We start from the raw sequence: 19,809 nt of genomic DNA, 5'->3' as shown, positions 1-19,809 counted from the left end.
CTGCTCCTGGACACAAAAAGCTGCCACAGAGATGTGCTCTGACATGGAGGGGTGGGAGGAAAGAGTCCTTAAGTGCTGAAACTGCTGGAATTCTTACCCTCGGGGTCCAGGAGCTTGGTAAGACCAAGGTGCTGCTCTGCAAGGTTAAAAGCATTCTGCAGATTGTAGTGTGCATTTGATTTCTTCAGCTTGTCAAAATCAATCAGATCAGGCCTAGACAGGATGGAAAATTCTTTAGATTTCCCAAAGCACAGTGCAGCCACCCTCAAATGAACTAAAAATCTCCAACCCTTAGAAAACCTGGCCAAGGTTTCACATGCCCTGTGCAGTGCTAAAGGAATGAAGCAATGCCCAGCACATGGCACAGCAGGACCTGGCTGTGGGACAGAACAGGGGAGAGATTTAGAGCAGGGAAGGTGACCCTGGAGAAGAACAAAGCTGTGGTCATGAGTCTCTCCTCATGCCCATGGAAGCATGCAATCCATCTGGATAACTCTGGATGTGGCCTGGTACCACATCTGGCCATCCTTGGGCAGGGATTTCCTTTCCCTCAGGCTGCCCTAGGTGTGCTTCCCCACTCCTGCCCCCGAATTCCAGACCTGGGCATGAGTTACCCACTGAGGTAGTAGAACCAAACCCAACCCAAATAATAATCACAGGAGTGATTTATGCCCTTGAAACCAAACACAGGCTGTTTTGACTTTTGGTGTGAGAAGCTGCTGCCCAGCCGAGCTCACAATGACCACAAGAGCTGTAAAGCTCAAAACAAGGCAAGTTACTGTAAAACTCTGAGCAACTCCTCGACTTCCTGCTCTCCACAGATTTTCAAAACCAAATTGCAAGGTAGCTGCAAAACCAGGGCAGCAATTGAGCCCCAGGTACCTGTGCTTATGGATCAGTGCATTGAACGCCATGCCATCCCTCCAGCTTGTTGTGAAGTTGTGGATATTGACATTGGGATACCTGCAGAACAAACACAAGGACAGTGCAATCAGTACAGAGCACTGCACACTCTGGCACCAAAAGCCAGAGCAGGGAGACATGAAGTCATTATTTCTTCAGAACAGGGTGAGAAAGAGTCAGCATGTCACTATAAATATTCATGGATTATCAGACTGGTGTGTTCATCACCCAGCATTAACATCACCGATTCAGACTTTTCTGACTTGTAAACATCAACTCACTTGTCCTGAATTCCCTCTCTGAATCCACTTAAGAAGAGATACATTTGCCCATTTAAAATGTTTCAGCAAAAACTCAAAATGCTGTAAGAACTTTAGAGATAATCATTTAATCCACACTCACCCAGCTGTTTTCATCTGGCACCACAAAAGCAAAGCATCTTTAGCAGATTTCTTCTCTTTGTTGTCTTCAGTTTCAACGCTGATATCTTGGATCTAAGAGTAACATAGAAGATAAACATATTACCTTTTTGGAAGAGGGAATTATTTAATCCATGTCATTGCCAGCCAGCCAGGTTATGGGTAACCAGCTGATGGAGAGCAGCATTTCCTCCTGGATCTAGTATAGAGACAGGAGTTTCACATTTATTAATGATTTAGAAATAAAGCCATAGGAATTTCCCCACAGGAAACTCCCACCACAGAGACTGATTCATCCTGACAGATTCCCAAGCACTTCTCCCTGCCATCAGCTGGGAGCACCTGGAGCACTCTGCTCCTAAAATGCTCAGTGAAGTTTGTGACAAACAGGAGTGGAAAGCTCATCCATGTATGTGTGTGTGTGTGCACACATCTGTACCTGGAATCTCAGGATGATAGTCCAAATGAGGCCAAGTGTCAGCCTGTGATTCCCATCCACAATATCATGAGATCCCATGTTTTCCAGGTGCACTCGTTGCTCTTTCAGGAACTGGAGGGCTTTGTCCACGTTCTCCAGGCAATGGATGCGCATCCTTCCTTTGGTTGGTTTAGGCTGGAAGGTAAAAGCAAGAATAAAAACTTTTATTGCTCTAGATAGGAGGGGGGAAAGTCAGAGTTTATGAACTCCTCAGTCCTGGTTGGTGCATCACCACTCCAGGCAGTAACACTGCATTTGTTCCTCAAATTCCAGGGATAAAACCACTCCTTGCATCTTCCAGGATGATGGAAGCAGGTGCCAAACCCATGGTGGAAAAAACAATATCCTGGACTTGAGCTGGACATGGCCCCAGTTTCATTTGCTTTCACAGGATTTTTCCTGCTTACTTCCCTCATGTTTCCTCTCTAGGATATTCACTCACAAGCTCAGATTTGAACTGGGAGCTAGACAGTCAGTCTCCTCCAGAAGGAAGTGGCATTGCTTTTCTTTGGTCAGTAAATTGGATTAAGAGTAAGAAAATAACAGAGATTGATTACAAATTGTTCTTCATAGGAAAAAACTAATTAAAAAATCAGCTACACCAACATAACACAATTTTATAAAGGCACAGTTGCAACTGCAAAAATGCAACGCATGTGCTATCAGCATGCAAAATTCTGCTGTAAAACTGAATAAAATTAAAGGACCTTTGCTGTGCAGATAAGGATTACAGCTGCATAGCCTGCTCAGTGTTCACTGGGATGTCACCAAAGGCACTCACACAAAGGACTAATTGCCACAATTTCCTTGTTTTCTGCAGTGAATGTAATTAAGTGGCCATGGAAACAGCTCTGGCAATATCCTTGCTCCAGCCTGCATTCAAGGGGAAGAGTTTTGGTCAGGACCATGGTACAGTCCCTGGAAACAGAGCCTGTGCCACAGGGGATGGTGGAGAGGGAAGATGCCCTTTGGGACATACAAACCCTGAGGCCACCAGTTCAGCCTCAGTCAGCCTGGGTCAGCTCTCCTCCTGAGGCTGGGGAATGATGCTGGGTCAACCCAGAGCTCCCAGCAAGGGGGAGAACTTCCAGGAGATTGCACTGGGGTATAAAAGACTCTCCAAAGAGGCCCAGATTGCACAGACAGCCTGTGCACACCCCATCAGGAGAAAAGCTGGACCCAAGGCTTGACTGAACCTTGCAAAATGAAACGCAGGTAGGAGGCAGTTCCGGGGCAGGAGGGAAGGCGGAGGCCCGGATGCACCCTCAGCTCCAGCCCACAGCTCCTCTCAGCCCATGGCCACACCTGCAGCCCTGGAGCAGCTTCCCAGGCCTGCTCACCTGCACGAGGATGTTCCCAAGGCTCAGCAATGACTGTGACTGTGGCCATTTCTCAGCAGCAGTGGCAGAGCCCAGCCTGTCTCCTCTGCCCTTCCCACTGCCTGAAGCAGTACCTGCACTGCCTCTATTGCCTCAAACTAGGGAGCAGAAGAGGATTCAAAAAGCTCTTTCGTGCTCTCAGAAGCTCCAGTGCCATGGTTACAGAGCCAGAACCATTCACCAGAGATGTTTTATGTAGAGGAAGAGACGCCTGAGTCTGGTTTGTGCAAGGTGTGGCTGTGCTTGCCACACTCCCCTGCATAGCCTCAGGATGAGGCACAGTGAGACAGACCTTGCACAGTTATTGGGCTCACACAGATCCAGACACTGAGTGCAGGGAAAGCAAGCACCAAACCCAGAGCCTTCACACGCACATTGCAGGAAAACTGGTTCTACATCAAAACCCTCCCTCTTTTCCAAGTGAAAATGCAGCAGAATTCACTACAGAGAACGTGCTTAAGTGGTTTGACCTTTGAGCATCCAGGAATTGCAAGGAATTTACTAATTCTTCATTTGGTTATGGAAGAAACTGAGATAAATGCTTAATCTTAGGCTGAAAACAGTTCCCAGTTTTATTTTCCCTTTTGGGAGAAGCTGGTTAGCAGTGTGTGCAAACCAAAGTGACAACTGTCCTTTCATGCTGGCTGGATTCTTTCCCACTGTGTTCAGTGAGAGCATTGCATGCTATCAGTTTCCTTCCCAACACTGCTGTGCAGAGGACATTATGCTGTAAGGTCTGGAATAAACTCCAGGATTAGGAATCAAACTGAGCAAGGTTAGGATGATGTAGGTGATGCTGTCATTGGTTGCTCTCATTCTGAGTTTGTCCAACACAACTCCAAGGACTGTGATTTTTCACCAACAAAAATCTCAGTAAGTTTTGGGAAATGCAGGGTTTGTGCAATCAAAGTGAGAGGGCAAAGAGCAGCCCTGCTTCCCTGATTGGCATCCAAAATCCTGGACTCTGCTCCACAGGCTCCAGCTCCAGAATGTGAATCCCAGTTTCAAAAGAGAGGAAACAACTTCTGTTTGTTCCACTGCAGCAGTAAATACACCATGTTTATGGCATAGTCATTTATGCTAGTTTCTGCTTTCTTACCATTTGATGTTTCTGGTATTGATTTTAAGTCTTCTGCTTAAGATCTGCCTTCAAATTTCCCTGGGGCACCATGGAGATGTCAGAACCTACCTAATATTGGCTAAAATAAATTCCAAAAACTGGAGAACATCAGCAAGTGGGTGCTGCATGGCAATGCTCCTGGAATGTTTTTGGTGTGTGTAAGCTCCTCCTGGAATACTTTTGGTGTGTGTAATTGTCTCAGGTTTTAGTGCATTGCGTTTGCTCTTGTTTGCAGAGGAAGGTGTGGTGGAATGCACTGTTCAAACACAGCCTGCTGTCCTCCAGCCTCAGATAAGGAAGCTACAAAAAGAATGTGTGGTGGTGCTGCCAATGCCAGACACAAACAATGATGCAAGTGCAGCTCCAGGAGGCTCCTGTCCTCTCCCCACCCCGCAGCCACCTCAGCTCTGTTTGCATTTTCCAAAATCTGGATTGAAATATGGAAATGAACGGCGCAGCCAAAGTCATGGGACTGCTCTGAGCTTCCTATTTGCTGCTGAAAGTCAAATCTTGGCAGGCAGACAGGCAGATTTAACCAGAGGTGACACAGTTGGTGTCTCAGCCCTCACATAATGGGGCATGTTGGCCTCGACCATCCCTGTGTGAGGAACACCTGCTAGCCACAGTGAGCACGTCAAACCCAACACGTCGCTGAGGTGAGCGGTCTGGCAGAGACAGAGAGGGCTCTGAGCAAACTGCAGCTGCTGAGCACCAGGATTTGTTACCCCTGCAGTGATGAGCACCAGGATTTGTTACCCCTGCAGCTGATGAACCCCAGGATTTGTTACCCCTGCAGCTGATGGGCACCAGGATTTGTTACCCCATCCACACAGGCCCTTCTGTGCATGTCACAACCCCCTTGCCCTCCCAGACGCACTCTGACAGCTCCTCTCCTGCCTCCCCACACACACACACTGGGCCATATGTTCCACTCATTAACCAGAGTCTTAAGCCACTGAGCTCCACTAATAGGAGAGCTTGATGACAAGTGATTACCCAGCCCCCTGCAGCCTTGGGTCTTAGCTAAAGACTGGTATTTCTTTGAAAAGATTGCTCTAAATTAGGCAGTTAAGAGCATGGCCATCATTTAAGGAACTGAGGGAGAAGCTGATACCCAGCCATTTCTGGCACCCAGTTCTCCTCTTGTGCAGCAGCATTTTCCACTACAAGGACTTTCTTACTCACCACTCCTTGTGCTGGTACCGAGGGGGTGCCTCAGCACACCCAAAGAAACAATTTGACCCATTTATTTAAACTGATTTTAGATATTCCCCTGACCAAAGCAAGCCCTAGCCTTATCTATGTGAGTAAAAGCAAGCACACTCAGGGACATTCCTCAGCAGTGGGGTGTGATGAACACCACACCTCCAGCTGCTCCCTCTCCACTTGTTGTCCTGCACAGCCCTGGCACGCTCTGGGGAGGGAGCAGGGATGTGCCAGGCTGCACACCTGCAGGGTTTGTTAGCAGGGAAATGGGCCACTGCCCACAGGGGCCAGGAATATCCCCCAGCACATCTAACTCACCACCACCAGGGCATCTAAGGGGCTCAGGAACATTTTGTACTCTGTGCCTGTCACATTTGGGAGCAGGGAACATGCTGGAAGCACTCAGCATGTTACCAGCAAGGAGCTTCTGAAGAAGACTTCCTTTGATTCCCACTGAAGCCAGCAGGAAGGCATTTTAATGGTGTCTGGATCCAGTTGAAGCAATAGAGCTCTTTTTTTTTTTTTCCAAAATGTAAAAAGACATTTTCAGTGCTGAACCCTCAGCACTCAGATTTCCTATACTGCAGTGGAGCCAAGGATTCACAAAACCCCACCCAAACCCAACCCCAACCCCCCACAATGGATACTGATAATGGATACTGATAAGCACTTACAAGCCTCTCTCCTGAAAGCACTTCCAGGAGTTTGATGAGCATCCTCCCATCTCGAAGGTCAGTGTACAGGTCTGTAATCCGGCAGGACACACGAGCCAAGTGGGAATTCACCCACTTTGTGAAGGTCTTCTTCTGAACTGCCTCACGTTCATCTGTGGGGAAAGCAACAAAACATCACTCAAAATCAATCCCACCTCATGTTTCTGTGTGAAAATGGGATGCTCAAATATTTAAGATTCAATCAAAGGTATGGCTTGTCTTTTTGGGGCAATCATTGATGAAATTAGGACTTTTCATTCTTCACCTGCTGAGTTCACCTGCTCAGGAGCACACACACAAATCCACAACAGATCCCCCAAAATAACACAAGTCATTTTGGATTAAGACAAGTATGATAGAGAGCAGAGACCAAAGCTTCCCACTGACTTTTTTTCCCTTCTCATGGCAATATTTATTTGCAGATTCAACATTTATAACTGTATTTACATAATGTCAACATGAATTTTTCCATAACTACATGCCTGAGGTAGACGAGCATTTATATCAAGCCATAGAAAAATAGATTCTTTCCACCTTCCCTTCCCAGAGTCTTTCACAACTGTTTATAGAGGAAAACATTGGCTGGGAGAGCTCTCTTACTGCACTGCAGTCCACATTAATTCACAAACTCCTACCCAGCTATCTGCCAAGCCCAGAGCTCTCAGACAGAAAACATTATACATCTCTGTGGTTACATTCTTTTGCCAAGGGCTTTGGATGAAGCCCTTCCTTGTTAGCCAAAAGTCATTTCACTGAGCTGGGAAATACTACAGACCAAATTTGTCAAAACACAGGTGCTCTGACTCGGGCTCTGAAAGCCACAGTGAGACAGATGAATGGAAGTGCTCTGCTTTCCCAGGCAGACAAGATTCCAAGCCTCCCATCAGCCCCTATAAAGCTGTTGGCATGTGCAGGAGCAGGACATGAAGACAGGTCAATCCTAAACTACAGTGTCCCCAGCTCTGAAAGCTCCAGGAATGTCACTTGAAACACGGAGAAAGTTCCAGATCTGAGTGCCCAGGGGTTTGGTGGATGCTGTCCTCCCAAAGGAAGGATGTGCTCCCCTCCTGGCAGTGCAGCATGGTGGGGGCATGTTCACAACCACTCACTGCCTCCAGGACTTGGGGGCAGCAGCAAAAATCTGATGGTGGTGATATGGGATGACAAAGATGCTGAGAGAGAAGAGGACAGAAAGGTGGGGACCAAGCAAAATAAGAAAAGACAGTCAGAAGAGAAATCAGATAACAGAATGGTGGTGAGTGGGAGGGAGAGCAGACCTGCACTGAGTGGTGGTTTGCACAACTGCACAAACCCCACCCTAAGATTTCAGTTCCTCCCACTTATTTCTGAACTTGTCCTTCCTACCCATGTGGTTGGACATGACCAAATCTACTGCCCTGAAACTGCCTCATTTTTGACAGCTTTTACCTAATTACAAATGTGGCTTGGAAAAATGTCAAAGCTGGGGTTAGTGACAAAACAATGTGCTTTGGGTGAACTGACAGTTTGCATTTTTGTGTTTGCCCTCGCTCTGTACGGAGCAGAGGATCCCTGTAATAGAGGAAGAGAACAGGAAACCAGCAGGAACTGCAGCTAGTGTCTGCTAGCTTTAAATATATACTTTTATGAACTATTTCCAGCAAGTGCCTGGGAATGCTGTATCTGCATATCTGCTTGTCGAGTAATCCATGCCTTTGCTTGAGGTATTTTTTGGAATGGAGTCACAGAAGAGAAACCTTGCAATAGTTGGTGCTTTTTAAAGAAAATTCCAACAGAAATTGTCTCCTTTCACCAGCTTGTACAAGCCCCAAAACAGCTCAGCAAGTTTATTTAATCACTGTAGTCTCTACACAGAAGCACAACATCCAGTGATCCCTGAGCTTATATTCATTCCAAAGGGAAATGCCAACGTACAGGACCCTGAAAATAGAGTTGGATATACAAAATATTATGTGAAACAAAAAGACCTATCAAACACCATCTTAAAAAATATTACATCAAAAATTATGGTTGTCAATAATCCTCCCAATTTGGGGTCACAGTGAAAGTAAAGTGTGGGAAAAGAACATCCCTGTGGGTTTAGTGAAAGGAGATGGAGAGCCAGGGCCTCATTTTGAGCAGAGGGAAGACATGCTGTGGGAAATGCAGTGCCACATCAAGCCATGTTGTGAAACCTTTGGAGCTATGGTATTAACTGAACCAACTTGGGACCTTCTGGTGTTGAAAGCAAGGCAAGGAAGCCAACAGAGCAAGCAGCTCTTCCAGGGCAGGGAGGACAGGTCTCTCCTGGGGACAGTGTCCATGTGGCTCTGAGACCACTTAAAAGCTTTCCTACCCCAGCACTTCCAGTGCCCCCAAAGGAGGACAAAGGGCATTTCTCAGGCAGTGGGGACTTGGGGAAAAAGTCCCCACTTGATAAAGTCTGGCTGACTTCTTGTGTTGAGTGTTGTCTCAGCATCCTTAAGCACAGTGAAGTGTCAGGGAGGAAGAGGATGGGAGCCCAGGTTGGCTGGAGGATCTCTGTGTTGGGGCAGCTGATGGTTAGGAGTGTTTTCTTTGCTCTAGAGTTCAAAGGCAGTCGCTGCCTCTCCCCTTCTGCTTTCCCGTTTCCTCAGCCTTGCTCTGGGTGGCCTCGATTTCCTGTTTACAGCGGGGCTGCAGGGCCCCGTTGGTTTCTCGGCTCCCACCTCCGCCCCTGCTCGCTCCTGCCCCAGCTCCTCTCACCTGGTCCCCACCCATCCTCTGTGGAACCGGCCTCCTCCCTGCTGGCCCCGCTGATGCAAAACGGTGACAAAGTCACCACAGCTCAGCTTTTCACACGAGCTCCAGCTATTCACGGCTTTTCACTTGCTCTCCATCTCTCTGATTTACAGCAAGCAGGGCCCAAAGCAGGGAGATCCCAAATTGTCTGGGTGCAGCCCCATGGGAAAACCCTGTGGCACCACACAAGGGCCAGGCCCCACGTGCCACTGCCAACTTTTGGGGACAAGCAGCGACTCATGTCAGGCTGGAGAGACACAGGAGCTCTTTCAGGCTGCTAATGGGGCAGTCACCCAGGAAGGCCAGGCTTTATCTGCACTTGGCACGGGCAGAGCACAGCTCTAATTCCCCACTGACACTCTCAGGCAGAGAAGCCCCTGGAGGAAGAAGGCACAGCCCTTCTTACCCTGCATCACTTCGCTCCTCTTGCACTCCCACAACGTGGGAAAGCAAACCAAGCCCGTTTGGAAGGTGGTGTGACTGGGGTTGGTCATGTTAAAACCTCTCCTGATTATTTCCACATGATGTTTCACAATGACAGCAGGTTTTTGCAATGCTTTTATCAACCCTTTCTAACTGATAAAATATTTTTCTGCTCTGGGGTTTCAGGTTAAAACACACACAGAATTAAAACCAAAGAATTTTGGTTGAAAGTTTCAGATAAAGGAGGAAATGTGGTGCTCAGAGCCCTGAAGCAAACAACACAACTGTGACTCTCCTAATGTGCAAAAACCTCCACAGTAAGGGCCAGGTGCATCCACGAGTGGTGACTCCAGGGATTTAACAGCAGCCACGGCCCCGAGTGCTGTTTGCAAACCTCGTGTGCTGGATTTGACAAACGTCCTTCATATTTTCAAAAACACAGTTATGGATTTTGAAGATTAATTAAAACGAGAGGATATGGGTGGAGCTCCAAGTGTCCTACAGCTTGTGAAAACATTTGTTTCCCAAGGGTAAAGAGAAATGAGCAACATGCAAAACATGCACAGCAGGAAAACGGAAGCTGCTCTCAGAGCAGTATCGATAATAGAGAATCCAACTTATCTTGGAGCAACACTGGGAAGGAAATTTCCTTTCTGCGGAAGGCCCCATGACAATGCTACAGCAGACAGGGGCTTGCAGACTGCAGCACTGTGATTGTGATGCATCAAGGACTGACTTTGTTTAGGAGTTCAGTAAATAAACCAGAGCTGGTACACTGCAAACATAAACTGAGCTGGACAGGATCACAAACAGGCATCTAAGCCCTTCCTCGCTTGAGGGGAGACCATTCTTCCTCCACTAATTTGATGAGAAAAAATCTGACCAAATGCAGCCCACTTTCTGAAAGCTCAGCTAGGAGTCCCCATGCAGGGCAGTGGGCGGGGGGTCACACACACCAACCCCTTGTGCCACGCTCAGCTGTGCTGGGTGAGCTCAATAGGGCCGTGCAGGATAATGGAGAACTTGTTTTAATGACTGCCCTGGGAAGGCAGGGCCACAGGAGCTGGCTGAGACCAACGTGACCCTGTGTGCTCCCACATGCCAGCAGGCCCCAGGGCTGTGTGCAGCAGCACTGACCACAGCGTGGCAAAGGTTACCTGTGCAGCCATCTGCCTCTAAAAACAGCTTCCAGACACCCTGACTGATCACTTCTGTGCTGGTCAAACCACATTTCAACAAACTGACCCTGAATCCCTTTCAAATGGACTGCTAATGTGCTTGGGCCATTTACCTGCACAGGTAGAGAGACTCTGGGTGTGTGACAGCTCTCACCAGCCTCTGGAGAGGGGCAAAGCCTCTGCACAGCAAAGGGGGTGCTCTCAAAGGAGCCTGGACTGTGGAACCAGAGCACAAAAAGGAGAGCTGAAAGGAGCAGTCTGGGACTGCTGCTGGGCTCTCAGCCCCTCAGGACAGCCCAGCCATCAGTGGCACCAGCAGCCTCCCAGCCAGCCCGAGGGCAGCTGCTCTCAGCACTGGCACTGCCCTTGGATCCCTGCAGTACCTCCAGCAAGACAAATTACAGATGACTTTTAATGGCTAACTCCAAAAGCTCCATCTCCTGCAGGTTTCCGTCTTACAGTTCCATGCTGGAATTAATTTCTCCAGCTTAAAATGATTACTTTTTTCACTGTAGCATCCAATGTGTGCCCTACATGAAGCACTGCTGCATCCACTGATTCAGAGATCAGCTGAGTGCTGCTCTAAGCACACCACTTCTGCTGATACCCACTATCCACAGCTACCCAGAATTTCCCAGATCACATCCTCATTTAACAGAGCACAGAGAAAACAGAGCTGCCTTTCACAGGACAACATTCCCATTTCTGTTGGTGTTCGGGGTGCAGGACATCTCCCTAGGCTTTCTCACGGATGTGAAATGAAACAGCCAGTAATGTTCACAACTTCACAAATTCCAGCTGTGCTTAGAGGTTTTTCAGTTGAGAAAGATATGTGAGGGAAGGGCAGATCAGCTTCTGGGACCAGAATGTGGTGCTGAAATAAGATTTTATCAGGAAACAACAGAGCAGATGTGCTGTGATAACCTTCACTGTTTGCTGGAGTAGGCTAAGAGTGACAGAGAACATGAGCCCAGCCTGAGGCACACAGAGCCTCACTCAGCAGGTGTGACACAGCTCCTCTGGTCACCACTCCAGCAGCACTGTGGTTCCTGCTCCTTAGATTCCCTGTCCAAATGGAAGGCAGGGGACTGCCAGCAGCCCTGGGCTGTGCCTCAGGCTGGGCAAGGAGCCTGAGGCTGGGGCTGTGTGTTCCTCACAGCCCAGCAGGACCCACCCGGGGCTGAGACCCCCTGTGGGACTGCGGCTTGTGGGGTGTGTAGCTATGCAAAGCGCTGAGCTCATGCACCGCTAAATATAGCCCAGAGGGGAAAATGCACCGCGTGTATCCACCGAGGATCGGCTGAGGAGAGAAACATCTGCCTCGGGTAAACACTCCCGAAGTGATGGCCTTTCCACATGGTCCCACACATGCTGTATTAGTCCTTGGGCATCAGGAAGCCCGGAGAACAATGCGTAAGCATGCACAGCCAGGCACAGAGAATCTAAATGGAAATATATCAGAACTCATCTGTAGGGAAGAAAATGAAGGAAGGAGGAAAGATCACTATTAGTAGAAAAAAGGAAATTTTCTCTTAAAATTCAAGTTTTTCATAATACTCAGGTGTCCTATAGCAATAAACTGAGCAGTGGATGCTGCTTTTCTCCAGCTGCAGGTGACAGGTTAGGAGTAAAAACTGGGATTGATAAAAATGGACGAAACAGAGCTTAGTGTAGAAAACACAATTCCACAGTACACACATGCAGGGACAATGGGAAAAATTAGACCAAAACCTGCAGGAAAGTCAAATTTACACATGACATCCAGAGAACATGATACACGTGGGTCCAGTGCTTAGAAAAGGGCATCTCCTTCACTTTCATCTTGCAGACAGTTTACCATGGAGAAATGGGAGTGGAGCAGCTGATCATTCTCATGCAAATAGGGGTGCATTTGTTAATGGTTATTTTATGGCACAAAGTAATCTCCGGAGTGACTTCCAATCCAAACCGGTGAGATCACACCAAAGCCTTTACGTGCTCCAGCATGACTTAAACAAGAACCTGAATGCAAATGTTAAAGATGACAAAGCAACGAGGGGATTTTTGTTCGTGCTGTGTTTAGCTGGTGATTTCACTAGGCGCAAAATCTTTGCTGCTTTCCCGATCCTGCTAGGTGAGACAATTGTGGAGAAATCGGGAGTGTGTTCAGCAATCCTTTTGCTTTTACTAGGAAGCACCAGCCAGCTGCTAAATCCTGTTAAATATCTACCCTTCCCTAATAAACGTTGCAGCATGTGACCACTTTCACTGCTGAAAATGCTCTGGAAAAGCAAAAAGGGAAAGCTCCATCATGCAGCATGTGGAACAAACGATTCTGCTGCTTTCTCTCTTTGATGGCACTAAAGCTCCCTCTCACAATGACACGGTGCACAGAACAATGTCCGGGAGCCAGCCAAGCGTTACGGGGCGTGGAAGGGCAGGTCCCTTCACTGCCTTTTTTTTTACACAGAGTTTGTGGCGTTTTGGTGTCAGCAACACAAAAACAAACCTTCCACAAGCAGATGCAGATTCATGTGCAGGAATGACTACATTCATCTGCAAAAAGTTACTGTAAAGCCTCCCACAGAAAATAAATGTAGAAGTCATCTGGGTTTAACAGATTAACTGGTGGAAGAACTCAGCTGTTGATTTATAGTTTTTGTTTCAGTTCAGGAGATGAAGATGACATTTAAGCAGATTCAGAGGGGCAGGTGCCCAGCTCTCCCTGCATTGGTGATGGCTGTGCTGCCCATCTTCCTTGTACCTTCTTCAGGTACTGTCAGGTCACAGTCAGGTCACCCTGAAGCTTCTTTTCCTCAGGCTGAACAATCCCAATTCTCCCAGCCTTTCCCAAAGCAGAGGCGCTCCATCTCTCCAACCATCCTCTGAGCCTCTCATCCTCCTTTCTGAAGGAAGATGTTACAAAACCAATATCCACAGCAGAATAGCAGTACAGATGAACCAAGGAGTAACTTCTTGGCCTCATGACGTGCAGTGCTCAGACGGGCCTCCTTTAAAAAGCAGCATGGAAAATGTCTCAGTGCTGCTGGCATTTTACACAAAAGGACACAACCCCTCCTGGCCGATTTGATGTCAGTGCTTGTTGCCGCTTTTCCCTTTTGCGTAAGAAACAAATCACTTCATCAAAAGGAGCATGGAAAAGGCATCTGCCTGTCCCAGGACACTGACTGCAAAATTCCCACAGAAAACAATGAAAACCTGAGGTCACTGCACTATTTCAAGTGCACACAATCTTGGGGGGTTCTTGGCAGTTTCCTCTAAAACATGTTATATGCATAATGCAGGGAAGTGCCAGGGGATTTCTGAGAGGGACAAAACCATTTTTCTCTGCTTGTCCAAACCACTCTTTGATTGGCAGTGTTGAGTGGGGATGAGAGCAAGGCTTGGCATGGGCAGGGAACATGCCAGGTACTTCCCTGCATCAGATCCATCTTATTTCTTCCTGTGTTCAGCAAATCCAGCAGAATGAGAGTTTTTACAGTGGATTCTCTCTTGTCTATGGGAAGGAAAGCACGGGTAGGAAGAAGGAGCTGGGGGTTTTTATTATTTCTGTGGAATAGGCCAGAAGACTGCTGTGCCTATGGGATCCCACTGAGGGAACCTCTTCTTGCATCTGAGGCACAAGTTGAGACATTACATGAAGAGCAAAGTCAAAGCTGCAGTGTGTTTTGACCATGCTTCTGCAAAAACTCACTGCAATCAGAGTGAAGAATAGATGAAAGAAAGCCAAACCTTTTTTGGTTTCATGTTTAAATCTAATTTCACCTTAATGACAGAGAAGCATGAATAGAAAATAAAGAAATCTACAATGACTGCATTTAATCCTTTCAAAATATTAAATCTCTGTGCTAAGAGATGTTATCATTATAATTAATTGCTGCTAAATTGTAATTTTCATTATCACAGAAATATTTTAAATGGAAGAACATGTATTTAAACAACCACTGCGTTGATCAGGGATTAATAAGAGCTGAATTCACAGCCTTGCTGAACAATGTGTTTAGTTCCTGCAGTTTCCATGGCCACACAATAATTTACTATTGTTAATTGAGTGCCACATTGTAGAGTCAGATCACTACACTGTGCTGACAGGATGCTGAATAAAAGCAGCAGCACCACAGGTAAGCCAGACCATAGCTCAGCAAACTAAATCCCAAAGGTGGAAAGTGAATGAGTAACAGCAACCAAAATACTGAAGGTTACAATAAAAATCACTTGTGTAACTGAAGGAACCTTGATATTTATAAAATGGCATTATCTCTAAAAAAGGAGTTTAAAAAATGCATTAATTTTAATGAGATTTGAGACAAACTGCTAATAAGAAGCATTAGAGGAAAACTCCCTAATCTTCTCTGGCTCTAATCTGCAAACCCATCATGCAGAGCTCCCAGGAAAGTCCTGGAGTTGGTGTCTTTTGAGACTGGCAGAGCTGACACCTTCACCTGTTTGCTTGCTTAAGAAAAGCTCCAGAAAACTGAACCATGATCTCAGCTTGAACACACATTCCAACTTGTCACTCTGCATGGTAAAGGAGCTCTTTAAGAAATACATGTAGCAATTAAAAAAATAACAATAATAAGAAATCTTTCTTTTCATGCCACACCTACGTTATTGGGACTTGTGAGGCACAAACAAGTTGCACATGCATTCCTCATCTCACCTCAAAATTTTCTTACTTGCCTGTTTGATTCCAATCCAAAGGTCATTTATGATCTGCTTTTGTGGGACAATATGGCAGGTTTAAGCAAAATCATTTTAGCCTTTGGAATTATGCAAGAGTGGGGAAAAGGGATCCCTTTCCAGCACAGTATTTCCTGCCTGGGTAATAACTTTCAAAGCAGCACCAGAAAAAAATCTGTGTTTGAAACCCTCGAAAGTCTCTCTCAGATTTAAAAGGTGATGCAAATTTGAAGAAATTAGAGTGAAATTATACTTTGAATATCTTAAATGTGTACCTTCATCCAGAAACATCACTTATTTCTTGTTTTTCTAGTCTGAAAAGTGGACTTGTGAGTTGTGCTGATTGTGCAAGGCCTTGACTGCAACAATTGGAAGGCCTTACATAGGGACAAAGGTGTGGCTCCTGTGGAAGGGATCCAGGAGAGCTCCCAAGCATTCACCCTCAGTTTCTTTCATTTTTAGCACAATGAGAAAATTATAAAAGCACTCAGAGACTCCTGATCAGAGTAATTTCACTGATGCCTCCTTAGCCATGTTGCACATTCTGGGCTTTCCCCCTCAAAATATGAATCGGTGATTCGGTGCTTTCTTTAAAACCCCCCAAAAAACAGAATAAATCCCCAAACAGACTATGAGGTAATGGCAGTTAATAAAGGAAAAGCAGCTTCTGAAAGTTCAGTGTCTAATTAATGCTCCCAGTAGTCTGCCAGTGTAACAGCAATGTCATTAGAATGTAGTTCAGCTATTGGTTAAGCACAGAACTGTTGCACAGGCTGTTTGTGCTTGCTCCCACCTTACACACCTCCAGTTCACATGGACACAGGGTGCACAGCCACGACAATGCACTGGGGCACCTCACGCTCATTTGTATGCTCCTGAAGCCTCAGCCACAACTCACTGATTTTCAGGTCTCCAAACTTACACACATTTCACACATTCCAGCCTAATTCAGATACACCAGATGTTTATGCAAAAGGAAAAGTGACATGAATACACTCCCGTGAAGGCCACTGTGACCTGCAGCTGATGCCAGGGAAATGTTTCTAAACTTGGCAACAGGAGCTAAACCAGAAGGGAGAGCTGAGTTGTGCAGCACAGAAAACAAAAGGTGTTCTGGCATTAGGTGGCTCACACAGGTACAGCTGAAAGCTGCCAGGAACTGGATGGGACGGGTCACGCTCAGGAGCTGGAGGAGAGGGAAAGGACAGCCACAAAGAGCACCCTGAAATGGGCACTGCAGAGATCACAGCACCCTGCCCAGCCACAAAGAGCACCCTGAAACGGGCACTGCAGAGATCACAGCGCCCTGCCCAGCCACTCCAGTCATTTGGGAAAACAGGGGGAAGTCCCCTTGGAGCTGCTGCTTTACTCCATGCTGTCCCAGCCCTGCCATAGCCAGCCTGGGGAGCAGCTCTGCTGGCGCCAGGGCAGAGCTCCGATCCATCCCTGCGGGGATGGCACTGCCAGGACGTGCTGCGTGGTCAAAGCTTTTACATATGAGGTGTCCTTAAGAGTTGTCTGCTCTCTGGGACAACTTGTGACTGCTTTTATTTAGGAAAAAAGTGAGTGCAGTGAGGAATTAGCTGGAGCACGGCTGGCGCCAGGCGCTGAGCATACAGCAGCATCCTTCAAGCTGCACAGAGCATCATTAGCATCGGTGTGCTGGCAAACACCACTGCAAGCCAACTGCTGAGAGCAAAGGCTCCAGTAAACAAGGTTTATATCATGGGAATTTTATTATATACGCTATCAGACGTATTTATTTTGGAGGAGAGGCAGAGAGAGAAGCGTTTGGTAATATATCAGCAACAGGGGATTTATGGAAAAAATGTTCCATAACTTCCATGTCTTGCCTTGTGAGCTCCTCTCCTAAGGACTTGGGCCACAGCTGAGAGCAAACAGCTCCAGATGCAAGCAGCACTCAATCTGCTGCTGAAGGCTGACAGATTATCAGTGCACCTGCACAAGTGACAGTGGCCAGGACTCACCAGGGAGCAGTTGGGAAACAGTGTGCAGGCACTGCCAGTTTTCTGAAGAGACTTCCTTGAGCTACAACGGACACACTCTGGTCCTGATCCCAGGGGAGGCTGAGGTTGAATCTCACCTCACAGCCCACAGGGTGAGCAAGGACACAGGGAGGGAGAGCACGAGACAGGCAGCGCTCAGAGGTAAAGATAACCCAAATTATTGAGCTGCCTGTGACGAGGATAACTGAAAGGTCAGGAGTTCAGAGCACCACCAATATTTGATGTTTCCAGACACCTCCCCTATTTATTCAGAGCCTGCCTTAAGTGCCATTCCGTAATGGCTCTTACTCATGTCAGCCTGCAATCACGGTACAGTCACATCCGTGATTTCACTGCAGTCTCTCCCATTATATTGCCGGGCAATCTGAGCTGACAGAGGAACACACCCTGGAAAAAGCAGCCGTTGCACTATCAAGGTCTAGCTTCCCTCCAAATAACTGTGGAAAGATACTAAAGTAGATGGAGAATTAATTATTATCCAAAGCAAACCGTAGTTCGTTGGCTACAGATGGGATGGTCAGGTATTCACTTCTCTTTTTTCCTGGAACAAAACCATAATCAGATCATATTGTCAAAAACTGGAAACACTTCCTGGACAAAACGAGCATTAAGAACTGGACTTTGAGGCTTTTGGTATTAGCACAGGGAGCTGTTATTTGAGAAAAATGTAGGAATTGGAGTGGATTTGAGAGACAGAATCCCTCAGCACTGTGTTGTTTGTGCAGTTCCTTTTAATGGGGCTGCATTGGTTTAGACTATCTGAGAAGTGGGTGCTGCATATTGGCTGATTTTCTGCAGTTTGCCAAGCCATTAAGTGAAGTTTAGGTATCTTTATTAAACCACAGGGGTTCCATTCCAAGAAAAATCTGGGCAGCCAGCGTTTATTCTGTTCAGATAAACTCTTAAATCTCTTTGTAACCACATGTTGTGTTGTTTAATCTTTGAAGGCATAGGGTCACCCTTTGCTTGTGATTAGAGTGCTGTGGTCACACAGATCATGTTTGTACCTTGCCACTGCACTTTTTTCACTGACCCTTTGGCGAGCAGTTCTCCAGCTCCTCAACCTGAGAACAGTCCTAACAGAACTAAAACAGGCAATGGAACTTAAAGCCACTAATCTCAAGACCAGTCCTAAGAAGCACATGCCTGGCCATTTTGGCAATAATGTAGGCAGAGATGTTTGAAGTCTCTGCAGGACACCAAATATGCCTTCTGTACAATGCCATTTGGGATGATACTGTTCTCTTTTTGCTAATATAAAAGTGATACATAAGAATCATATTTGTGACCTCCTTTGCAAACAGTTGAGCTAAAATCAGTGCAGGATTGTGCATGGATTCCCACCAAAGAGCAAACTGACCCTTTGTCACATACGTGTAGCTGGGCTTGTCCTTTCAAGTTCCAGCTTATATTTTTGTGCACAAACCCAACTTGACTGAAGAGGGAATGATCAGCACTTGCAGTTACCCCATGGAAAGGCCACTGGGTAATGCCAGCTCTTTCAGAAGCCCTTTGAAAAGGCAGGAGCGTGGCCCCCAGACCATGTCCCAGTGGCTGCCTGCGTGTCTGCCGGGCTGTGCTGTTCCCTGCACACTGAAGGGCCTTTCTCTGTAAGCTCCTTTCTCGGGAACAGTGGGGCATTGAGCAGGGCTACAAGCCTGGTTAATATTAGTTTGGCTACAGCAGTGCTCTCCCAACAAAGGAGGCTCTCAGCCCGGGATACCCTCGCTCCAGCAGCAAGTGCACAAGGGCTTTTGTGTGAGCGTGGGCTCTCCCGGCCACCGCGACCTCGGGCTCTGCATCACAAGTCACAAGCATGAGTGCTCCCCATGCCTCGGGGCCTTTCCCATCCCTCTGGGCCTTTCTCCTCGGACAGAAATGTGAGGACTCAGCTCCATGCATTCTCAGGAGCAGTGAGCAATTCTGGGCTCCCTGCTCTCCCTAATTGCACGAGGCTCCCTGTGCGGACAGCAGGGCCACAGAGGCTCTGGTTCCCACCAGGGACACGTTCGAGGCACAGCTGGGAGTGAGGCCCTGCTCCCCACAGCGCCCCTGTGCTCATCGGGGTCCCCTCTGCTGCTGCCACCACCCCATTCCTGTTGCACTGAGGTTCAGAGCTGCTGCAGTGCAGAGCAATCCACCAGCTTCTTACTCTGTCCACGAATGACCCTTCACTTTGAGAGGACTCATTTGGAGTGGGAGGGGAGCTGTTTACTGATCCTCATTAAACAACTTTAATCTTTGATAGAGTGTCACTTCACTCGGACAATCACACTGGGATAAAGGCCATTACCTGCCAGGCCCAGATACAAACATCCAAATGGAATTTCAGATTTCATTTCTTGTGGGAAGAGCAAAGCAGATTCTCAGCCACCTTATTTGTGATGTTCTAACTCCTTCACCACAGCTCTGAAAGCCAACAGAGACCCATTTCCAATATTTGGTGTAAGAGTTTTCCCAAACTCATCTATTCAATGAAGATAATTCATTTCCACACACGGAAAAGATGTCATTGTCATACCC

The 19,809-nt window shown here is 47.1% G+C and overlaps 1 protein-coding gene across 3 annotated transcripts in view; it reads right to left on the bottom strand.

Annotated features, from left to right (window-relative positions):
* Positions 1-19,809, bottom strand: part of SPTBN1 (spectrin beta, non-erythrocytic 1) — a 111,117-nt gene that overhangs the window by 39,525 nt on the left and 51,783 nt on the right. For all 3 annotated transcript variants that reach the window (XM_033056310.2, XM_033056309.2, XM_033056308.2), the window contains exons 3-7: positions 6,180-6,331; positions 1,762-1,935; positions 1,306-1,397; positions 883-963; positions 98-213 (exon numbers count right to left, since the gene is read on the bottom strand). In XM_033056310.2, the coding sequence (XP_032912201.1) occupies positions 98-213; positions 883-963; positions 1,306-1,397; positions 1,762-1,935; positions 6,180-6,331 (615 nt within the window). The remainder of the gene's footprint in view (positions 1-97; positions 214-882; positions 964-1,305; positions 1,398-1,761; positions 1,936-6,179; positions 6,332-19,809) is intronic.

Source organism: Catharus ustulatus, chromosome 3, assembly GCF_009819885.2.
Source record: "Catharus ustulatus isolate bCatUst1 chromosome 3, bCatUst1.pri.v2, whole genome shotgun sequence".
In the NCBI taxonomy this organism is placed as follows: Eukaryota; Metazoa; Chordata; class Aves; order Passeriformes; family Turdidae; genus Catharus; species Catharus ustulatus.
Note: the sequence above shows the minus strand (reverse complement) of the source record. Positions and strands in the feature narration are given on the sequence as shown.